Here is a 15,768-nt window from a genome sequence, read left to right as displayed (position 1 = left end):
ATAGCAAATTAGATCCTGACAGGTGTTCATTAGCGATACATGATCATCATGAGGACATGATATAAAATATGAATCTGCTAAAGGGTTGACAAATGAGGAAAACTACAAAAAACTATTTTTAGAAACAATATAAATTTTCTAAAATGATCCATGTTTTAATAAGAAAACTGACTTAAGTAATCTCAGTGTAATATATGCATATCTTTTAGATTTTGAAAAAATAAATTCCATGTCATCGACGACCAATTATCCTGATCTAATCTTTGACATTCAACTTCGCTCATAACGACATAACCTTTAAAATTTAATGTCTTTTATAATCGAACCATTAAATATTCAGCTGCATCCATAACGACCTAGCCTATTCAAATTTAATGGTTTTTTTTTCATTTACTAATCAATATTCGAAATCTAGAAACATATTGAAGTTAGTCCACTTTGGTGTTTAATTTTGCCACAATCCCAATACGAAAACGCACATAATCTAGCTTGAAAAGATTGGGGTTGCATAAATTAATCTTTATTAAACTATAAATTCAAGCTATCGGGAAGTGTATATATATATTTTAAAATCAAATCTAATTACTACGATTTCAAAACTACTCAGTAAGTGCATGTTGTATTCTAAATAAAGTGCCAAATATTTAATATAAATGAACAAATATAATTTTGCATGTCTGTACACTTATTGCGAGCTTGAGGCATCAGTATGATATGTAATAATATTAAATGTATGAATATTTGCTGTCACAAAGATTTTTCGATTGAATTCTTTATTATTTGACGATTCCTCAAAAATTTATTATAGAAAAATTGTACAAACTGTATGCAGATTTTAACTTTTGGCGCTATGCTGATATTGATATCTAGCCTAGACTAGTTCCATGCATAAACAAAATATTGTGTTACCATAGCAACGAATAATAACGTACTCAGAGTTACGCAATAAATTAAAAAAAAAAAGAAAAAAAATGTCCACCAAAATTGTGAAAAGCGAAAAATTGGAGTATCAAGCCATCATAAAGTACCTGTATTTAAAAGGATTAAGAACGCGTTTATCATATAGTTCACGTCAATTTGGACATGAGAAAAATTGTTGCAAAATGGATCCCCAAATGTTTGAATGTTGACCAAAAGCGTGCAAGGGTAGAAGCATCGCGTTCTATCCGTGCTTAAACCGAATTGTTACTATGGATGAGACTTGGGTACATTTGTACTAATCAGAAATAAAGCAACAATCGATGGAATAGCGACACTCTAGTTCTCCATGACCTAAGAAGTTTCGTGTCCAAAAATTTGCTGGATCGCTGAAAACTGAAGAAACTATTCAACACGCGAAAAAATTGAGAATTAATTTATATGTATATATTTAGTAGAGTTAAAATCGAAATTCAACAGTCTCGTCATATTAAAATTTCAAGCCTAACAATGTAAACCAAAATATCAAATAGATTTTATAAAACGCAAATTTCTCTGAACTATAAGGAAAATGCCAGGTATTATATTGGGTTGACGACAAAGTAATTCCAGTTTTGAAGTATAAAATAAAACACTTTTTTAACAAAGAATAGTTGTTAATCAGTTATATATTTTCCATTTTGCTTAATGACCTTTTGCCATCTTTCTTTCAGCTTCATGATTCCGAGCTCATAAAAATTCTGGTCCTTATCAGCAAAAAACTGAACCAAGTGCGATTGAAGGTCATTGGGAAAGTTTAACCGTTCAAAGAATTCTGCAAACTTCGAAATAATTGGTAATCAAATGGTGCCATATCAGGGCTGTATGGGGGATGTGGAATCACTTCCCAGTCAAGCTCCAATAGTTTCCAAAGATGTGTGAGGCCTTGCATTATCATGGTGGAACACTAAAACGATCCGATTTGACAATTTTGGTGGTTTTTCTTTGATTGCTTCATCCAGTTTCATTAATTATTGACAGTAAACACCTTTGTAATCCCATCTCAGCTTTCGATGTGGTTTGTGTGGTTCATCGTGTTTGCTCCATGATCGTTACTGTACAGGATCTCTTTTTTATCACCAGTGTTGATTTTTTTCAAGAAAAGATTGGTTTCATTTCGTTTAAGCTGCATATCGCAAATGTTGATTCTTTCTTTGTGTTTAATGAATTTCTGTCAATTTGTAAGGAACCTAATTATTAAGCTTCTTTACTATCACAAGATATTTTAAGTGTTTTTCAATTGTTGTACATGTGTTATACATGTAGCCTCTTTGCAACCTCTTGGTCAGTTATATGACGATCCTTTTCAATTATGACTTTGATTTGGTCATCATCAACTTCAGCAGGCCGATCAGAACGGAATTTTTTATATCAATTCCGACACGTCCTCTCTGTTAAGCAATCAGCATCATAAACTTCACATCTCTTTGTGAGACGCAGCAGCTTTACAAAAATTAAGAAGAAATATATGCCTAAAACTCTCGTTTCTGCACTACATATAAAACTAACCTACAATTAATAGCTTTAATCACATCCTACTTGCTTCTAAAGTTACGTCAATGTGACCAGTATCACGTGAAAAACGGAAAAGTACAGCACTAACATAAGTTATTCAAAAAATGAAGCAACGCTCTCTATCAGTAAAAAGCGAAAATACTTAGTTGCCAACCTTATAATATAATAGTGCGTTCCTGCACAACGCCCTCCATATAAATAGCCATAAATTTACGACTTTTGAGTCTTATAGAATTTTATATAGGTTTCTGTAGTAAGCGCACCTACTTGAAAGATTTTGAAAGATACTATACCAACTTGATCACTAGAGACTGTAATATATAATCTGCTCAATCGGAGAAGCCGGTGAAAATGAAGCTGAATCAATCTTAAGGTAAATCTATTCAAGTAGAAGTAACAATTGAATACGAAGCTGCAATTTTGAAGTTCTAATTTTTAGAGTATTATGATCTAAAAGAAGATTAACCGAAAAGTAGTATTTGTGGAAACTAATTTCCTCCTAACTTTGTGTTAGTACTTCAAACATTGATCATCAAATGTTTTAATACTGACGCTATTTCTACACAATCATTAGCAGCAGATTAATTTTGTTAGAGAAACTTCATTTATAAAAGTTGAGAAAACAGGATATTGACAAAGTGAATAGGTGCAAAAGACGTTGATTTATTGAATTAATAACTATTTTCTATACTAAAAGATGAGATCATTTTATAACATTTTTCCTAAATAGTTTGGTCTAGGGTTCTTGAACTTAATGTAATAAAACTTGAAAATAAATAACTAACAATATATTTCGTACATAATAACAGACGACATCTTCTGTTTCTTATAATGTTTATTTTTACGTAGCTGCATGTCTAACAAATTAATTACCAAAAAGCTACTTTTAAGTATTTACTTCAGGTCGGGATCGTGTCCGAGTCAACTGCTTCAGATCCAACCAAGTGACCATCACCGTATGTTTGGATCTACCTCCCAACGTCACAAACATAAAGAGCGCCCTTCCATACTTACGCACAGTCCCAGGTGTGTTTGCACGTTTTCCTTCACTAAATATATTTATCTATAATAAGGATGTTAGTTTATTAAAGTATTAAGACCGAATAATTAGATATATTTTATCGATACAGTGATAATATGGATTCATATTTATGTATGTCACCTTTGCAATAATTTTGAGAAAAAAACTAACAATTAATCAGCTGTGATGATAATAACTTTGTTCGCAGATCAAATTGACTTCACCTACAAAGTTGACGTTTGAGGCATCGATCTGCAAACGACAATTTTGAAAGTGTGTATGCGATCGGTCCTTAAACTGTTTCTGAATTTCGAATCGCGAACAAAGCTAATGTAACCTAACTGAAAGGGAACATATTATGGTACTGAAAGAATTTTAACGGTTGAAAATTATGGTTTGGTCCGGTCAGAATAAAAAAGACGATAAATATAGAGAAAGTGTAATTTTGTTTCAATTGCTATATCTTTCTAGTGTATTGTAACTATTGTATCCAAGAAACATCCTTATTTCCCGAATCCATTCAGTAAATGCATGCTGTTTTGTGTATTATCATTACTACTACCAGTGAGATGCTACTGTGCAGCTTTCTAATGACAGTACTTAGCTTAAATAATATGAATTAAAAAAGTCTTTGTTGTGCAAACGGAACATTTATATGCCATTCGTTTTAGATTATAATCCAGTCGAATAAGTTAAATGAAAAAAAGGTTGATTCGGTAAACTAAGAGTACATTAAGATATACCGATTAATGGAAACATTATAAGAAAGAAAAACTATAAACCTCAATATTTTAACCTGTATCCGTTTTATCCATGGGGTCTCTTTCATGCGACTTGAATTCACATAATGTATGCTAATTAATAATTTTATTACATATTAATAACTTATCATTTATTCATAACAGCATCAACTGATACTCCATAATATTCCAAACAAAATATTTCGACAATGGTAAATGAGTTGGCTTGAAATTTTTATAAATAAATCTAACATAAACATATCCGTATACACTTTAATAATAATTCTGCCAGTAGCTTAGGCAAAATTAGAAATGTGTATAATTTTTTTCTTCAGCGCTCTTGTTGAATCAAGATATACCCCAGTTGTTTGCGGCAATTTTTCACCAAAAGAATAAGTTATAAGCAGAAAAAGGTTGATTTTTTTACAAGTACTACAAAGTATACTAATTGATTTAAGAAAAAATTCAGAGGTCTAGCGATTTCCCAAAGTAAAAAAAAATTCTAAAATCATTTTGATTTTCAAAATAATCAGTCTGTGATGAAGATAGGAGAAAATAAAAATTACACACTTTTTTTTGTAAAAGCTATAGTATTTCTCAGAAAAAATTCGTAAATATATAAAGTCTTTTTTCTAAGGCCATCAAGCTTATAAATACCTTCTATAGACGCCAAAATTATCAAATTTCATTGATCCTCAAAGAATTGAAAATTTTGGAAAAATTTCGTATTTTTCTGAATATTTTTAAAGATTTGTAGGCAATATGAAAAAAATCAATACATATTAAAATTTCTTATTATTATATAATATATTATGGAAAATATAGAAAAATTTCTTTAATTTCTCATTTCTTAGACCTTTCGATACATAAATGCATCTAAATGTTTTTGATTTTAAGTCTCTTCTGATTTAAATTTTTTTTAATAATTTTTGAGAGATTGATAAAAAATTGACGAAACAGAGGAGATCTAAAATCAAGAGCATTAATATAGAAACATCTACTTCATCAATGTCGATATCGGAATCTGATATTTCACTCTCAGATTCATCATCACTTGACTCATTTGAGAGTTGGGGAAAATTTTTACAATTATCAGGGTCGCAAGTTTCACAAACTGAGGAACATAGCGAATTCTATACATTTGGGCTCATTATATTTTGTACCTGTACCATACTTATATTCTATTCCCTGACCCTCTTGTATGTTATAGCAGACTCGAATTTTATAATAGAGTGATGATAGAGATCGAGCCTCACTAATATTTCCTTGCTGTATTCAAAAAATTATTTTTACTGACAAATTTCTCGAACCCAATGATCTTATACTTATATATTCTTAAAGTGTATAATTTTCTCAACATTTAAAAAAAATTATTCAAATTGATCAAGTTTAAGCAAAGTTATATATACTTATATATTTTAGTAAAAATTTGAGAAATCGAAACACTGGTTGTGTTATTAAAAGAAGTGTGATTCTTTCTAGAATTAATTTTAAAAATATAAATCTAGAATAGAAGAGACCTATGTATGTATGGATTTGGGATCTCGTACACACTGCGACCCAAAGGATCTCTATTGTGTCCCTCTTTCTTACTGCGATACTGGAGAACACAGTGTTTACAGCTAAACCATCAATTCCACTCTTTTTAAAAAGTATAGAATGTGGGATGGCTTTAAATGCCAGAGATCTTCATCTTCTATTTCATAGACACCCAGGTGTAGTGTTCTGGACCTCCTTAGTGTTTCACACATCGAGAGAATGTGGATACAGGTTTCCTCTTCTGTGCAACAAAACCTGCATTATATACTAGGTCTAGCGTTTTAAGATTTTCTTAAGATCGTTCTTACTTAGGTTGATACATTCAACAAATCTATTCTAGTTTCCCATAAGAGTCTTCACCTGTCTCAGCCCTTGTAGGTTATTCCAATAATTGGTTTTATATCCTATCTACCTTCTTTTCTAGTACTTCTTCCATTGTTCTGTAGCTAATACCACAGAAGGGTTCGGGTCCCATAGAGGACTTGTCTGCTCCCGCTTTAGCAGATATTTCGTTTCCCTTCGCTCCGATGTGTCCCGGAATCTATGTAGGGTAATTTTATTTTTCTTGCCCACCTCGTTTAATTTTTCTAGACAATTCAAAACGAGTTGAATTTTATGATATTGGAGCGTAGAGCTGTAATGTCTGCTTAATTATCGGATAGAATGATGATCTGTTTGCGATAGTTCCTCTTTAGATTGAACCGAACACATTTTTCAATTGTATAAATTTCTGCTTGAAAAACGCTTGGTGCGCTGCCCAGACTTTCAAAGTGGTTCTGGGCCCGTACATTCCTATTCCAATTCTTTCTGCTGTTTTTGATCCATCCGTATACCATTTAATGGCATTTATGTTCATTTCTTGTATGGTATTTTGATTCCACTTGCTTTTACAATTTATTATTGAGGTGAAGTTTTTCTTGAAGATAAACTTTTTCGATGTAACGTCCTGAGGCATGTCCCAAGGTTGGTCATTATTTAGGAACGGGTTTTCTTTGATGATTCCGTCTCTGAACATTCTAAGTGATGTTTTCCTTGCTACGCTTCCCAGTGGAGAGGTGGAAGATTTAGACTCGCTTCTAGTGCAGCTATTGGGCAAGATTTCATGGCCCCAGTTGCACATAAGCAAGCCAGTCTAGGTAACATTTAAGAGATTGTTCTTCGTAGTATTCAGATTAACTCTAGTACTCCAAACCAATGCTCCATATGTGATGATTGGTGTCACAATTGCCATTTACATCCACCGCAGGATCTTTGGGTTACAAATCCAATTCCTCCCTGCAAAGTTTCTGCATACCATTAGGGCTGTTGTAGCATTGGTGATTATCTATTTTTCATGTTTGTTCCAGATATTTCCACTCGATTACTTGCCTGTCTAGCTTGATGGGGGTTGAGATTGAGATTTTGTCCCTTGTTAAGGAAATTATGTAGGTGTCGTTCGGATTGATGTTTAGCCCCAATTGGAAATTTTGAAAATCAAAATGATTCTCGACTTTTTTTGGCTTCGAGAAATCTATATACCTTTGAAGTTTTTCTTATAACATTTAGCCTACATAAAAGGCTGCGGGCTCCAGCAACAGGGCTATTATCAAAATAACTTTTAAGTCTAAGCTGAATCTCAAAAACAATACATAAAACTTCCGAAATCTATTTTACAAGCTACCGTAATAAATTGTTCTCCAGTGTTATATATTTTTTAATTTTCTAATCAAAGGCTACTTTCCATTGACCTAAATCGAATAGTAGAGAATATATCTACTGAATAGTAGCTTTTCAATTTCCCGTTGTTTTTCTCTCTGATATATGAGTCATCAAGAGAGACATTTTAGTTTGGCCTTTGGTTTGGTACGATATTAAACTGACCTTCCGGAATTCAGCGAAATGAAGAGCATAGCTACTTTCCGGAACTTAGGCCAATGAATAACATAGTTCATTTCATTCACATAATTTCGTTTTTTCTATTGCCACTATTTTAGAAGTTGATGTAGTCATTGATAATTTATATTAGAAGGATTATATTCACATAATGTAGAAAAACGAGATATCTTTTTCTATACAGGTAAATGTGTGTTGATTTATAGATTTCAGGAACAACTCTTCCAAATTGTAATTGCATCTACCTATATAGGTTTAAAATTGCCATTGTGATAAAGGCTAAAGGCTATAAAAATCCGTTCTGATGTATGTATTAAACAGAGTAATGTCCTTAAATTGCTTGGGTGTCGAAATTTTCGTGCATATTTACTTCAAAGTATCTTTTTAATAAACATTTTTTAAAGTAATAATAGCGTGGGAATACAATCTTCTATATTCTATAAAAAGTGTACATCAAGCTTCTGAACAGTACTATTTATAAAAATATTCATATTCTATAAAAAATATATGGGATTAAAAAAAATTGAAACATAAAAATTTTCAAGGAATATATATTTATTTGATTTTATAAATTCATAGCTTTCCTTTTGCAAATGACCTGATTTATTTCATATTGAGCTGATGTCAGCTCTCAAATGGAATGACAAATAGAGACTTTCATTGTATTCTAACCCAAAATGTACTTGTCAATACACAAAAGTATAATAAAAATTAGTTTGCAAATCTTAACCACGATGTTAATCACTAGGCACTAATCAAAAAACAAGTAAATATATTTTGAAACTTTTCAATCTTACGACAAATAACTGAACTAAGTTTTTTCCGTAAAACAAGAGTTGATGCATCGGTGAAGGGGAAAATATTTTAATTTATTTGATTTTAGTAAAATTGAATGGGACGTAGAATTGAATAAGATACACTCAAATAAGTTAAAATTATCTGAGATTTCATGAAAATGGAACGCAACTATTGTTTCTTTATATTAATGTCACTTGACAACGTGCCAGATCAAAATATCATGGTTGCCACTAACTAAAATTAACCCGCGTTTTTATTTATGATTTCAAACTTTCCAAATAAAAAGTAAATAAATACCACCAACAAAAATCAGGAACCAGTCGAAGTCGAAAAAGTGGGTTTTACAATATTGCTTCAGTCGATCGGCTGATTTGATTTATTTTATTGGTTGTCAACCCAAAACTAAACTCCTGAATAAAATTGACGCACCACTCATATTTTTCTCGATATTCTTTATTCATTGATAACTTACTGTACGATAAGTAGACCATGGACCTTGTTTGTCAGTTACAGCTATTATTTAAGTTAATTATTTTATCACATAATTTAATTTTGACAGTAATTCGTCTTAAACCTCGTTTCAGACTAAAACTGTGTCAAAATTTTCTTGAGAAATGCTAATTAAAGCCAAATTTCTGTTAAAAGCAAGCTGTTGATTGTAATTATTTTTATTACATGCATGTTTGGAATTTCATTTGAGAGTTCATCAAGTAATAAAATGAAACGCCAAAGAAATTTATCAATGGTTTGTTAGGAAGACATAGTCGCATATTGAAGCGACATAAATGGGTCCTTACCATAGAAGACCAAGACAAAAGCGAAAACGTTGCACTAATCAAATTGATAATGATTTTTTAATACAACGTGCTCTTAAAAACAGGAGAATCGCTAACAATCAGCTAAAAAATGAGAACACCTTACCAATGTTCTCAATGTTTGAACACAAATCAATGAAAAAATTAGTAACTCAATTTTTAATTATAAGTAGTATTTCGTCTTGCTCATTAAGACGCTTTCAATAAATGGCTTATGAAATAAAGTTCTAAGATGTTGCTTTTAATATATGAATTGTAACGAAGCCTTTGCCAGCTATATTGCTATATTATGAGCGGTTTCTTATTGGGAACGTGGCAATGAAACACCAAAGTGGACACTACTAACTTTAATATATTTTCCGAGCTTTCGAATACTTATGTATTCATCTTCTGAGATATAATTAAGATTTTCGGTAGTTTTGAATTGTATTTATTTTGAAAAAATTTTAAATTCATAGGTTTTAAAATTCAACATTCAAATTGACGTTGATGGAAATATTGATTTATGGAAATATTTCAATTATTAATTATTTCCCAGACGATGAATACATAAGTATTCGGAAGCACGGAAAATGTATTAAAGTTAGACCATTTTGGTGTTTCATTCCCAATAAGAAACCGAAATATATATATATATATATATATATATATATATATATATATATATATATATATATGTATGTGTGTGTGTGTTATAAAAAAATAAATTTATTTATGGACAAAATTACAGGTTATATTATTCAGTTTTTATTCACATTATCAGTTTTTAATTCATATTTATGTTACAAACAGTATCACTCCTCGGAACAACGAAAACCCGGCAGGAAGTTCTGGTTCAAGTCCGGACGTTCAACGCCATAGAAAATCCAATTCTTTAGATGGCGGTAACAAGACAAAAACTACAGTCCAAACTGTAAGAGAACGTTTCAGATGCATCGCTCCATATCCACCTAATAGTGACTATGAACTGGAATTGCAAGTGAATGACATCATTTATGTACACAAGAAACGTGAAGACGGATGGTATAAGGGCACACAACAGAGAACTGGAAAGACTGGATTATTTCCTGCTAGTTTTGTAGAAAGTTATTAGTAATTGCGATTTTCGGGTATGTGAAGTAGTAGCTTCGAAGTTACTATTGCGGTGTATACGTTCTTTTAAAAGAAGCACATTACTTTGAGTAATAAAAGTTTTTCTATAACAGAATTTTGTGCACTTTCCTTATAAAAAATTACAACTAAATTTGAGTTTTATATCAGATATGGAATGCGCTTCTTTAATGGTTTCCACTCATTATATTTTCAACTATTTTACCTAGTCAGTTGATCAATTTTAAAAAGTGTTGATTTATTAAACGATCAAATTAATATACACTAATAAATATTTGAATATATTTTACAATAATTATAAACTAATTTATTATTTATATTAATGTTTAAACTGTTAATCCAGTGCTTTTGTTTATAAATACATGTGATGTATGGATATTTGGAGATATTTTTGATGCACTATATATACTGTGATATAAAATTTGAATTTCAAGATATAAACTGGGATATTTTCAAATGAGGGAATTCGTATATTTTTCGATTTTGTATAATGGAATATTATATAGAGAAGTTGGTATTATAAATGGAAAAGGTGGGTAAAGATCATGTTGCTTATACCGTTCATTAATTCATATAACTTTCCAACCGCCTTCCTCTGCAATACTTTGAATGTATTAACAAGAGAATGTTGATTTATAAAATTACTAGACAGTTGGGTTAATTCAAATTCTAAAAATAGTTAACAGTTATATGCACATATTTGATTATTTTTCTTACTTACATGTTTGTGTATTTAGCGTTTGAGTTTTCATTATTCAATGTAGATTAACGATGAAAAATGATATTTATACAACAAAAAATTCTAATTTAAAATAGAATTTGACGGCTTATCGTCGTCTGTCAGTTTTTGTACTGTAGAAAGATTTTGCTTTCAAATATTTACCAATGGTTATTTGTTTAATGTTATTATATGTTATAGTGTCAAAATTCTTGAATTATCATTATTTACAGACAATCAAAAATATCTTCAATGTCCATAATATATGGCAGGGGTAGTCTACTTGATTAGACCCAAGATCTACTGTTAACTAATGAAACCCTGTGTGTCTACCGATTACACATTTCTTGAAATCTTAAAAGAAATTGTTTTGTACACAATTATGTAGTATTTTCTATTTTAATTAAAAGGAAAACATTAAACTGGAAATTATTATTCGTAGCTACTTATTTATACTAACTGCATCTGAGCATCTTCCGCTAGATTAGCAAAATAAGGTTTGAGGATGGAATTTGCCAAAAAAATCCAATGTATGACCGTCGGTCAAGCGAGAACGGTGTTTATTTTTTGTTTGAACTAGAAAAATGCTGACTCACATAAATATGTTGAACCCAAACACGATCGTAGTTATTCAACAAATTTCGATTTTTCTCGATGTAAACGAATGCCCAGAATCTAGACCTAAGGATGACCTTTCCCTTAAAAATATGTCGCTGCGCATCTAGTCCAGACTACCAAGGCTTTTACCTCCGATTCCCATGAACCTACATCGATTTTTATGAAATTTTGACAGCATATAGGGAATACCTCAAAAAGCAAAATCTACCCTATGCCGATGTGTGCTTTTGTCATAGGGGGTGAAAATTTTTATGCTGAAAATAACCACGGAAATTGATAGAGGATAATATTTCAAACAAAAAATGTTAGTATTTTTTTGAAAAATCAATAATCAATAATTTACCTATTAGTTATGCGCGATTTAAAACTTGAATTTTTTTGGAAAAAAACACATTTTTAATGATTTTTCATGAATAATTCAAATACTTTTGATTTTATCAAAAAAATGAGAGTAATTTGCTTTAGGCGTAATACAAACAGAGTTTGATTTATTGTAAGTTGAATATGTTTATCGAATGAAATTTTTTTAAAATTCAACGTCGGGAAATTGCATAAAAACTTTTTCAAAGTACTTTTAAAAAGCTTTAACATAAGAGTCAGTAAAACTCTCTACCATAAAAACTAAGATAGCTATGGCCAAATTAAAATCTATTTATATTTTCTTTGTAGAAAAAAACCTCAATTCCACCCTTTGCAATAGTACCTACGCAAATTGCAACAAAAATATAATCCGGTAATGATTTACTTTATTTACGCACTAACAATGATTTCTGGAAGTTTGAACGATTTAGAATACATAATGTCGAAAGAATTGTGTTTAAAGTCGAAAAATCATTTTCGAAATTTTTAAAAATTTCTCCATTTTTTCAAAATTTGTGAAAAACTATAGAATATTCATAAAAATTGATAAGGAATGAAAAGTTATTTTTTTAAACAAGTTTTTTGCTTTTTTTAAATTTTTTGTAACTTTAGAATAACTGAGATTATGTCCTTTCAAATCGTACCCTAACGGATGACCGATACAATTTCCGAACCCTTTAAACGTTGCCCTTTAAAAAATAGAGTGCTAATGAAATTTAAAATGTTTATAAACTTATAGGTTATAAAATTCCCTACAAATCCACGTTTGGAGCAACTTATTTACTTGGAAATTGACCGATATATCACACCTTAAATTCAATACTGCAATAAGCTCATAATGCTAATTTTACAGGAAAGCAAAAACAAAAACGATTGTTCTAGATCAGTTAGTTCGGTACTTAGGCGTACCAAATTCGGTGCACATACCGTTTGAAGTTATCTTTACTGATTAGTTATGTAAAATCTACAGACAGCTCATTTGTATTTTAGTTTAATGTATTAGATAACAGGAAAATACCCAAAAAATTATAAGCTAAAATTCGTCCACAAAAGTTGTATTTAAACTTGGTAAATCTAAGAAAGAACAACATCAGAAAAACGGAATAATATTGACCAAAATGGAACGAGGATTTTAAATTAAAATTGATTCCTTAAACCTAGCATAGAGTTAGTTACGACTTGGGAATCACACTGGCTTTAAATAAATATAATAAGTCTTTTCTTTTTGTTTGTGTCAATCTTTGACTTTTTATATAAGGCGGGATCAGTCATTTTCTCTTCTTTTTCTTATTAACACTTCTTCGAAATCTTCACTCTCATAGGAGGTTTTCCCCTGAAAGGAAAAGGGTATTTCCATCTCGTATCTCATTTGATTTTTCTAACATCTTTCGATGACATAGTGGCTTACGGTGCATACAGTTGCGAGTAATTAATTGTAATAGTGACAATCGACTCCTCACGCGGAATCTGTTAGTACTACTATTGATGATGGTGATGCACTATAGAAATAGGAGTACGATATGCCCAAAAAACTTAAAACACATTTTTTTAATTTTGGAATATAAGTGAAAGTATCTAGCATGTAGATTGGAGAGATACAGGGATAAAAAAACAAGATATGAAGGATGAACTGACTTTGCGAGAGTTTTTAATAGAACATAATCCTTTCGATGATATTAATAATCTGCGCAATACTGTCACTAGAATGATCGCAACAGAAGAAATAAATTGTTATGACGCTAAGAAGGCAAATATAAGCTCATTCCGTTACTTGGAGTTAATAGAAAATTCAAAATTGCTGAAAAAATTGTAATCCTTTATTCTTGTGCGATGAAAAAAGTGACGAGGAACTATAGTTTTATTTAAAATTTGAATTTACTCCGTATCCACTCTCTTTGTTTGATAATACAGGCATGGGAAACACTGCAAAAGCGTTTCGGATTCGTTATTTCAACTAATCGATATCACCTTGGATAAAAATAATTCTGCATACATCATTGATAGGGGGATGTTATTGTATAGAGTTAAATAGCCGATTAATGCTCTTATGAAATAGTTTTTTTGGAATACTTTTCTTACCTAAAACGTAATTTCGTTCGGCATATAACTGTTGCATTTGATCGTTACCTTGAAGAAAGTACTAAAATGATAGAAAGAAGCCGACTTTCACAAAAATACTCTCAAAAGAATATCATTTTTCCAAAGATATGACTGTCCCAGTTTCTCTAGATAAATTTTTATTTACAGAAACATTCGATCAACTGTTGTCAAGAAAAAGGTGACAGCGAAGAAGTAGAAGAAACAGCACTGCAGGATGAGTCAACTTTGAAGAAAATAATTGTGGCAGAAGACGTTGACATTTTAGTTATTTTGACAGCCAGAGCTAATGCTGAGTAAGAAATTTATTTCTTAAAATCAAGAAAACAAAATGTTCCTTCAATGGTGTATTGAAAAGTTTTTCAATTTAATATCCAGAAAGTGCATAGTTTATAGCTTTCTCACATTCCTTTCCTGGATGTTATACAACAACCGCATTTTATAATAAAGGTAAAAAAAAGTTTTTTGAAAAAAGGATAGATGTAAGAGAAAATGCCAGCATATTTCACAATATAAACTCAACGAAAGAAGAAATTCTAGGAGCCTGCAGTTACTGCCCGATAATTCTGTATAGGACTCCAAACAATACAAAATTTAATAAAATTGAAAATTTAGAAAACTATATTGAAAAAGAGCGATATGAGTCCTTTATTGAGGCAACTAAAAAAACAGTGCCATAAAATTATCATCCCTAAGCTCAAGTTTGGCTTGGTAATAAAACCTTCTCATTGGGAATGGATTGAAAATTTAAGACCCATTGAAACCCATTAGAATGTAGAATAGCCCTGCACCACAGGAACTTCTGCAAATAATATTTTGCAATTGCAAAAGAGGACGTGGAGCATCATGTAGCTGCCATAAAATTGGGCTATTTTACAACTCAACCTGCGGTGATTGTGCTGGTCAAAAATGCCAGAAATTGCCAAAGTATTAAAAATGTATTCTTCCTTGTTATATAAGATAAAATAATAATATAGAATTATTGCATAAATCTTGTAAATAATTTTTTTTATTTTTTTTGTCATGATTGATATATAGGGGTTGAAAATTTTTAATACATACCCATAATATACAAAATAAAAGAGATAAAAAATGACAATTTGGAATAAATAAATTAAAAAATTGTATAAGTACGCCTGTAAATATTTTTTTCAATTTTTTCCGAATGGATCCGGAGATGATTTATAGCGAGTTGAAAGTTATAAGTACAAAATATTCAAGTCGAAACAGATAAAAATTTAAAATAAATTAATCATAAAAATCATATCATAAATACGTATATAAATATTTCTTTTCAATTTATTTTGAAATAAGGGATGATTTATAAGGGTTGAACATTTGTGATGCAAAATATATGAGTTGAACACAAACAAAAAGAGACAATTTAATTTAAGTAAGCTACCACAAAGTAATTACATATTCTTTAATTTTTTATTAACCGGGGGTGCTTTATAAGGGAAGAAATACATTAAGAAGGGTTAAAAAATTATAAGTTCTATATTGAAGCATTAAGCAACTTATATTGAAATCTCAAATCTATTTTTCTACTTATTAAATGCGTATAATTATAATTTTATTGATTTTTTGCAATAAGAGGTAGTTTTCATC

The 15,768-nt window shown here is 30.5% G+C and overlaps 1 protein-coding gene across 3 annotated transcripts in view; it reads left to right on the top strand.

The window, feature by feature from the left end:
- LOC130446648 (E3 ubiquitin-protein ligase SH3RF3) overlaps window positions 1-15,768 on the top strand; it is a 42,373-nt gene extending 26,605 nt beyond the window's left edge. Inside the window, exons 8-9 of one of the 3 annotated variants that reach the window (XM_056783017.1) lie at window positions 3,376-3,498; window positions 10,050-15,768. In XM_056783017.1, coding sequence (XP_056638995.1) covers window positions 3,376-3,498; window positions 10,050-10,350 — 424 coding nt within the window. In that variant the 3' untranslated portion in view covers window positions 10,351-15,768. The remainder of the gene's footprint in view (window positions 1-3,375; window positions 3,499-10,049) is intronic. The other 2 variants (XM_056783016.1, XM_056783018.1) reach the window with 2 other exon arrangements.

Source organism: Diorhabda sublineata, chromosome 7, assembly GCF_026230105.1.
Source record: "Diorhabda sublineata isolate icDioSubl1.1 chromosome 7, icDioSubl1.1, whole genome shotgun sequence".
NCBI lineage: Eukaryota > Metazoa > Arthropoda > Insecta > Coleoptera > Chrysomelidae > Diorhabda > Diorhabda sublineata.
This window is presented reverse-complemented; position numbering and strand designations above follow the sequence as displayed.